This window comes from Mastacembelus armatus, chromosome 16 (genome assembly GCF_900324485.2).
Source record: "Mastacembelus armatus chromosome 16, fMasArm1.2, whole genome shotgun sequence".
NCBI classification, from domain to species: Eukaryota; Metazoa; Chordata; class Actinopteri; order Synbranchiformes; family Mastacembelidae; genus Mastacembelus; species Mastacembelus armatus.
Genome location: NC_046648.1, coordinates 8,652,356 through 8,660,938, shown reverse-complemented (window position 1 = coordinate 8,660,938; position 8,583 = coordinate 8,652,356). Strand labels below are relative to the sequence as shown.

General features: G+C 43.2%; 1 protein-coding gene across 1 annotated transcript; it reads right to left on the bottom strand.

Moving 5' to 3' along the window:
* Positions 1-87: 87 nt before the first annotated feature.
* pop1 (POP1 homolog, ribonuclease P/MRP subunit) lies at positions 88-8,583 on the bottom strand. The gene is made up of 16 exons (XM_026294269.1): positions 8,558-8,583; positions 8,190-8,414; positions 7,333-7,473; positions 6,949-7,124; positions 6,596-6,853; positions 6,414-6,501; positions 6,017-6,195; positions 5,626-5,900; positions 5,409-5,502; positions 5,203-5,302; positions 4,985-5,104; positions 3,857-3,978; positions 3,483-3,674; positions 2,778-2,932; positions 1,967-2,203; positions 88-1,310 (listed from the first exon to the last, which is right to left on the bottom strand). Exons 2-16 carry the CDS (start codon positions 8,314-8,316, stop codon positions 623-625), a joined length of 2,952 nt encoding a protein of 983 aa, XP_026150054.1. The 5' UTR covers positions 8,317-8,414; positions 8,558-8,583; the 3' UTR covers positions 88-622.

Sequence of the window (8,583 nt, the reverse complement as noted above, 5' to 3'; positions counted from 1 at the left end):
CTGGAATTTTATTAGCTTATGTTCAAACAAAACCTTTTCAGTGGTGTGGCATTTTTTTTAAAACAGAGGCAGACACATCTCTCCAAATCAAACAATTATTTTTTTTTAATTAGCATGACACCAAGATAAACACTCTTGGCATCATTAAGTCTGAACATGGCATAAAATAATCCGTAAGTGACTTTCTTTTAGAAACTGAGTTGATAAAGGGCAGTAACTAATCTTTCCAAACAAAACTAAGGCTTTCATTCAGTTCCAGTATTTAAGTGATTCCTTCCTGGAGCACTCCTGACAAAGGCATCCATATGAAAATAAGAACACAAAAACAACCTCGTTCAGCTGAAACAATAAGGATGTCAAAGTCAGACAACTAAAAGTTGCCTTTTCAACGTCAGTCACTCAGAGCCCTGCCAATTTCAGGAAAATAAATCTTCAGCCAACACTGCAGAGTAAATGATGGCACCATACAAGCAGTTACCAAGGCATGATCCTGTCAGATCACTAAGTTAATGAAGTGTACTGCATATAATATAATAGTAGGCATCAGGTTTTATCTTTTTTGATTCATGTGGAACTCAGGATTTTTTGGAAATCAAGTTCTTCATATGTACAGATGTTTGAATCAGACCTCTATGTTAATTTTAGCAAAGCGGTAATGCAGGGAGATGGGGTTGCGCAACAGCACCATTCCCCTGTGTTCCACTGGCTGGCTGAGGAGGGTGTTGAGGAGACCAGCAACACTGACAAACCCAAGAGCCTCTCCACAGCCAGCAGATAAGGAGAAGTCACCCTGCGTAACCCAGCCCAGGGTCACTCGGGAGCAGTGAGAGGTGATGCTTGGCAGAGGATCTGGCCACAGCCCAAAGATCAGATCTGAAGAAGACTGAGAGTGTAACTTGAGATCTTCAGCAGTAGTGAACTGTGGTTCAGAGGCAGGTGGAAGGTTTGACCCTTTAGCCTCAGTCGTACCAGAGGACATAGCCACTTTCTTCGTGCCCTTCTTACTGCGTTTAATTCTGCTTTTAAAATGGTTTCTGTGTGGTGGCTCCTGGGGGCCGCAGCGGCCGGATTCTCTGCTCAGCATATTCAGGTCCTCTGTGTTCGGCACACACACCATGGCATGGAGCTCGGGCTTGCCTTTCGACAGCAGCGACACACGCACCCACACCAGAGTCATCCCATGCTCTTTGAGAATCTGAAGCACAGCTGAAGAGTTAAGAGGCGTCATGTCGCCAGCACGACACGACCTCTGACCTTTAGACGTGGTGGGTCTGCACCAACCAGAGAGCAGCCTCAGACATTTTCTGTTCCTAGAAATGACAAATACCCATTTAGGAGAAGAGGTTAGTTTTCAAAGGAATAGCTGCACTGGGTGCCCTGAGGAACATAAAATATTGTTGAAGGACGTAATTTAATTCCTAGTGTTAAAAACAAAAAAGGAAGTGGGTGATGAAAATCAATCAATTTTTTCTTCATAAAGTCAGTCATTACTCAAAGCTTGTGTGATGGTTTTATGGGTACAGATGCAACTCTTCCCCTCTACTAATCTCTGTGATGTATTACAGCAATCTACAGTGGGATGTATTTGAGGTATTCTCATCAGAGATATTATGATGAAAGGGGGTGGACTGGAGAAGCGCCATGCATTAAGCCTGTCAAAAGCTGCACTCGGGTAGGAAGGAAGAAAGAAGTGAGTGATGATTGCAGTTCAAAACCCTCAAAACAGTGCATATTTCTGCTCAAGAGACCTTTAAAAGTCCACTGCATTAATATTGTTAGAAGTGTGATTTAGATGTACAGGATGTTAAATGCCTCAAGGGACCTCAATGTAGACCTGCAGTTCGTGTTTACTTTCAGTCAAAACTGATGAGTTCCTTTTTTACTATGAGTAAAAGAACACAACAAAAGGAATAAATCTTTCATATAAATCAAAACCAAGACTATAAAATTAAGACAAAGCATTTACCTCAGCACAATGAAGCGGCTCTGAGGTTTCGTTACAGTGATATCTGGATGTAATGTCATCTCTTCCTCTGTAACCTTGTCAGTGTCTGTTGTGGCTTGGGTCTGGCTGTCTCCTTTCCTCTCCTCTCTTCTTTCCTCTGTGATAAGCTCCCACTCCTCAACCAGCTGTTGCCATGGGCAACGGAACGGAGCCAGACAGCCATGTTTAATGAAATTGGTCCTTTTGGCAGGCGGACGCCTACAGAAGAGGTCAGAAGGTCAAACCCTTGTCAAACTGTTGGGGCAACAATGCCAATTTATGTAACAAATCATGCCTGCAGAGCAGCAGATAGGAGGGGATGAGCAGCACGCAGCCTTATTACCATCTCATCAGCATGGCAGAAAGATCTGCATAATGCAAACTAACTGGGGTCAGAGCTGTGGAGTGCTTCCCTCTGTCAAAACCTCTAATCCACTGTAGGCTAAATAATGTTGTCTTTTCATTGCAGATGAATGTACGGTTGGCAACAAACCATGAAAAAACAGATCACATCAACTTATTTTACATTTACCTAACTGAAATGTTTCCTCAGACTCTACACTATACATTTAAGTTTGCTAATGGATGATTAAAATATATTGCAGAAATATGTCCATCTGTAAAATGGGCAAGTTCTTAAGGATCTGTTTTGCATCAATCAACCCTCATTACATGGTAGATAAATAAAAAGGCCTAGCAGTCCCAGATGTCTGCACTGAAAGCTGTTACCATGTTTTTGATATGAATCACAACATACTAACTGCCATTTTGGTTCCTTCAGTTTTTGGCTGACCTCTTGAACTTGTCCAGGAGCTCAGCCTCCTGCTCCTCCTGAAAGCCAATGCCTGCAGGGCAGTCTGGGTAATCATTGGGGAAGTGGGGAGCTCCTTTATTCTGAGAGTGTTTCAGGCTCATATTCAGGCCCCCAATGCGAACTCCTCTGTACACCTGGCAGAGGGAGGAATAAGTGAACATTGTTTTATTTTTTGTTTGTTTGGTTTTTTTTGCAACTTGACAAATGAAGCAAACCTGATGGCTTCCAGGCTTCCTTTAAATTTCAAGGTATGGTTACCATTTTCACAGTGCTTTAACAAACAAAACACAACCTGAATGAGGCACCTACATAATGAAAACATATTTCATTGAGCGTTCCATGCTGACATCCACAGTATTATATTAGTGTATACGTGTGTCATTACAGCAAAACAAAGTAAAATAATTCTAAAGCACACACGTCGCAGGTTGTAATAAAATCCATCTGACCTGGGTCTTCATTTGAATTCTTACAACTTTTGGATGACATATACTAGACAATGAATCAAACTGTATAATTCTGACAAAAGGACAATGCAATCTCATCTGGACACTAATGTTTGCAAGCTGAGAAGATTTAAAAAAGAAAAAAAAAAAATTTAAATACAACATCTTGTTGACACAGCAAAACTGCTACATCTGCTAAAACTACAGAAAGAGTCAAAGCGCTGTCCATGCTACCTACCAGTGGGACCCAAAAGGCCATGCCCCAGCCTTTAGGAAGCAGCAGGTCCCATCCTGCACCCCAGGAGCTCATCTCATGTCCCACCTGCTTGCCAGGCTGATGAACCAGCAGGATGGGGACTCGTCCCTGTGGGGGAGTGGGGCTCAGCTTGGAGCCTGGCACCAGTACCTCGCTCCTCATACGGTTCAGCTCCTGTTGTCAAACACAGAAAAGCTAAAGGTTAAACTGATATCTAAGGTTTCAAAAATAAGAAATACTGGCAAAAGGTGTAGAAGAAAAAAAAAACTGTAAATACAGATAGCAAAGACAGCACTTTTCACTATAAACAACAACAGCTGAAGGTTACTGTGACAGGTGGTGAGACAATAAGTTACCTGCTCTGATATCTTGTTATCAGTCACATTGTCCCGAACAGACTGTTCCCAGAGGGAACTCTGACAGCAGTGTTCTGGTACTCCTTGCAACATCAGCTCCCTTCTCTTCTCCTCATCCACCTCTGCAACAAGCACACAGCACAAACGCATGGCACGCTCCTGTATGACAAGCACTAGTCTAGTCCCCTACTTTCAATTTATAACCCAAAATCCCTATGAGGTGTGAGTTTATCCCTGAGTATTAAACTCACCTATAGCCCTAAATACAATGCAGAATTTTTTTTATTTTTTAAAAATCAGCCATGTTTGCTCGGTTTCATAATGAAAATTGGCCTAAATGAAGCCTGTAGTGTCCAACCACCCACTCATCTTTTAATATATCAACATAATCAATCTCCAGTCACCTCAAAGCATCCATACCCTTTCACTTTTTTGTATTTTTTGCATTGTGTATTTAATTTTACATCCCATTTTGCAAACTGATGAAGAAAAAAAATGCAACTATATCCACTTAAAATGAAATTAGTACTAAAGCATAAAGTGTGTATTTATATTCTGACTTGAAACTGCAGTTCTTTGAAATGACCTTTCTCAGTTTTCACTCAAAACCAGAAAAACCATCTGTAAACCAGAAATGTGCAAAGTGCCAAAAGGCAGCAACAGGAAATAATATTTTCAAAAAAACTGATTATGATGGAAAAACAAAAGGCTTTGATTGAAAGCCGTATTTCCTAATCGCCAGTAAATCAGCTGTTATTAGTCACTGAGGGTGTGCTTGGAGTACAGGGTCCTGCCAGGATTCGAACCTGGAACATCTGCATGGCCAGGCAGAGGCCCCCTGGAGCACAGAACCAGATGTGTACTCACGGAAACAACCTCAGGACACACAACAGACTGATCCTATGCTTAATGGCAGACATGTCTCATTTAATGGTCAGGATTGTGCTGGCATGTACGGTATGAAAAGGATTTTAATTTCCACCTTGGGTGCACACAAAGAAACAGAGGCAATGACACGATGACCATGACTGAAGGATTCACATCTGGAGCAATAATAATCTTTTAACCATCTCTCTCTGTAAACAAACTGCCTGTTCCTTCCTGTTAGTCCGACAGGTCAGACTTTACCTTGTGCCTGCTTTACACAGGGCAAAGCTTTAACCTTCTTTGTTGGTAAAGTCATTCTGGGGTCATCTACAGTCAGACCCAGCACTGTGCCTGAGGGGAGCTCTCCAGTTGAAAAGATGCCTGGATAAATTAAAGGTTGTGGTTAGATGAACATGCATATCACACGGTACAAAGAAATAATAGGCTAATTAACACTGTTAATGAAGAAACAATCAAACCTTTCAATATGTGAAAGATGTCAGCCTGTTGTTGATGCAGATTCATCTTGCTCTCATCTTTGCAGTGCTCAGGCCACCAAAGGGGAGATGGCTGGGATTCCTTCACAAAAAAAAAAAAAAAAAGAAAAAAAAAAAAAGAGAATTTTATTCAGTGTGACATCTCAGAGGCTCTCTGCTTTTGATGGGGATAATGCTACAATTCTTACATCACAGCGTGTAGCAGCTTCCAAAGTTTCAGCCAGAACAGAATGGGACTGTGGTCCAATCAGGCGATAGCGTACAATCTCCATTGTGAGGTCACTGCAACAGTCAAAACACAAACACTGCAAATAACACAACCACCACCAGTTGCATTAAAAATATTCATCAAAGCCATACATTTACTCAGTCTGTATCTCAATTACACTTGGAAACTAAACGAACTTTATAACTATCCCAGTTGAACTGGACTTCCAGGTGACAGGGGTGGTAGGAGATCTGGTTCCATCTCCCAGGATCTTCTTAGCAGGAGGTCCACTGACATCCTTACAGCTCTGCTTTCTCTTTGTCCCAGAGATTTGTACGGTGACAGGGGTCTTTTGAGGCTTATGTTGGGTCTCTGGGGTAGAAGCTGTCTCTGCAGGTCTGACCACAGGTTCAACTGGTGGGACTACAGCCTCGCAACACTGGCACACATTTTGTAATTCTGAGAGAAGGTCCTGGAAAGAATGTACATTAGCTGGAGTTAACCATTTGCTGACTTTGTTTCTGTAATTATTTTTAAGGTTATGCATCAGCTAACAACAACCAGGCGGACACTTAACACTCAGCATACCTTTTTAATAGTGGGATGAACCCAGATCCACAGCTGTCTGAAAGCTGAGCCCTGTGTACGGGGTCTCCATAGAAAGGTGACAGGGCCCAGGGGCTGCAAGGGGTAGTTTCCGGCTCTGTACACCACCACACTGCCCTGTCTTCGCCCTGATACACACAGTGCTGCAGCAAATGTGGGACCTGAAAACACAGTATGCATATTTTTCTCAACTACTCAAACTAGACCAGTACGTGCAACTTGCCAGACTGTGCGATTCAGTAAACAGGCTCCAGCAGAATTACTCTGAAAGTTAAAAATGCCACCTCCTATTAAAGAAGAAGGACACATGAGGCAAAACCTCCTGATACTTTTGAGTATAAAAGCATGTATTTGTTGTCGAGTTCAGGAATCTTCTTACCAGCCTCCTTGCTGGTCAGTTGTGACAAAGAAGCCAGCAGCTTGTCCTCCTCTCCTTGTAACTCTATGCAGCAGTAGTATGAAAGATCCTGAGAGGAAGGAACCAGAAGAGTTTTATTAATACTGAAATCCCCTTCAATAGCAACCTAAACCTGTGAAGTGAAACACATTCTGTGTGGTTACCTGCAGCAAACAGTGGGTGCTCATGGCTCTGTAGCAGGGGCGATAACATTTGTATGTGGGTCTGTCACCGAGACAGTAGCCCCACTTTTTAACCATATGGAAGCGCTTGGCGTGCCAAATGTGGGTCTCTAGCCAAATATTCTTCCTCTGACGCCGGTTGAACTCCAGCAGCAGGTTTCCGTGCCGACGGCGGGCCTTGCGACTCTTGCTTTTTGCCTGTTCCTTCTTTTTGGCGCCTGACTGGAGGCTCTTCTCCCGCTATGGGGAGGAAGGGAAGAGAAATGTCACTGTACATGTTATAGGTATTGTAAGTGAGGCATTAGGTGTTAAACGTAACATGCTGTGAATTTTACCATTCTGTTGGCCACGTCTCTCAGCCTGCGAGGGAGGCGCTTAGTGTTGTGGCTCATAGCGCGTCTCCTCATGTGTTTGGGCAGGGCTCCAAACACATGGCAGCTGCCTGTTGTCTTGGTGACAGCTTTCAACATAGCGCTCACCTCTGCTGCCCTGGCCCGAGCAAAAGCTCCACCTGGATAGGAATGGGAGTGAGGGAAAACTTCATTTAAAGCTGCACCACATTGGTGGGTGGATGGATGGATTTTAAAAAAGGGCTAATCAGGCTAATCATTTTTTATGGCTTGGCTTATAACAGATGAACACTTACACAAGGAGGTTAGGCTATTGCACAATAACAGTAACAGACATGCAAATTGGCAGAAGCAGTAATTCATCTTTACCAGAGATGTACTTGGGCATATCCTTAGTGTAGCCTCCACCATCTTTCTGGTGTCCACGGACCCATCCACCTCTTTGGTGAGGGGCCTTTGGCCTTCCTGCAGATGGATGGACATCGGATGGACAAGCACCACTGCCTTCGCCTTTGTGAAGATAATCATTTTATCATTTCACCATCATCACAGGCAACGACAAGGACGTGTTCAGTGCAGGATTGCCAACCTGGCATAAGAGACAACTGCCCTGGGCCTCCAAACCCTCAGCGGAGTCTTTTAAAACTTGTTTGGTAATGAAGAAAAGCATTGGGCAGCACCAAATCCATCTCTTTGTTTTTGTCTTGACTCATCTCATCCTTCACTATGTATTATTAAAGCTGTCTAGGCCTCCAGAGCCTTTCATGAGTCAAACACTCCCAGTAAATGAGCAGGAATAACACTGGCTGTAATGACTGTAAGGCCACATAAATAAAATAAATGTCTTCCATCAATGTAGTTTACAGCAGGAGAGTAAAACATTGAAATGGCCTACACATAATAAGCACTGTTATTGTTGAAGATGTCTATCCTGAACCCACAACAGAGAAACAGTGAAGACAGAGACACAGACACAGAGCGACAGACAGAGAGAGAGAGAGAGACAGAAACAGAAACAGAGAGAGAGAGAGACAGAAACAGAGAGAGAGAGAGAGACAGAAACAGAGAGAGAGACACAGACAGACAGACAGACAGACAGACAGAAACATACAAACAGAAACATACAAACAGAGACAGACAGACAGACAGACAGACAGACAGAAACATACAAACAGAGACAGAGAGAAACATACAAACACACAGAGAGACAGACACAGAGACAGTACCTGAGACCGAGGCGTCTTGTCCATTCCGAGTGCTGCTGTCCACATTTAGGGCAGAGGATGTATATTGCACACTGGAGGGCTGGTTTCTCATCTTCCTCTCCCGCATCTTCACTTTGGCAGAAGACATTTTCTACAGAAAACACGGCGGCTGATGGCTGTTCAGTTAGCGTTGCTGTTAGCTACGTTAGCTAACCCCGCTAATCCACGTAAAGTTCAGATGTTTACCTAACAACAAGAAGAATAAAACATAGCTGACAGTTAAGGTCGGAGCAGTCCCGTGACTTGTATTCACCTCTAAATTTCCCAATATGAGTGTGCATCACAAAACATCTATCAAACGCCAGCCTCCTCTTTTTACACTTAGCTACCATGTGAGTTTCCTCATGGAGACACG

Excerpts from the sequence above, each read along its gene's own strand:
- pop1 (XM_026294269.1), bottom strand. The coding sequence starts at position 8,316 with ATGTCTTCTGCCAAAGTGAAGATGCGGGAGAGGAAGATGAGAAACCAG. Across the intron at positions 5,303-5,408 it reads AAGCTGCTACACGCTGTGAT|GAATCCCAGCCATCTCCCCT; the intron begins GTAAGAATTGTA and ends TTTTTTGTGAAG. Across the intron at positions 3,979-4,984 it reads CTGTGTAAAGCAGGCACAAG|AGGTGGATGAGGAGAAGAGA; the intron begins GTAAAGTCTGAC and ends TGCTTGTTGCAG.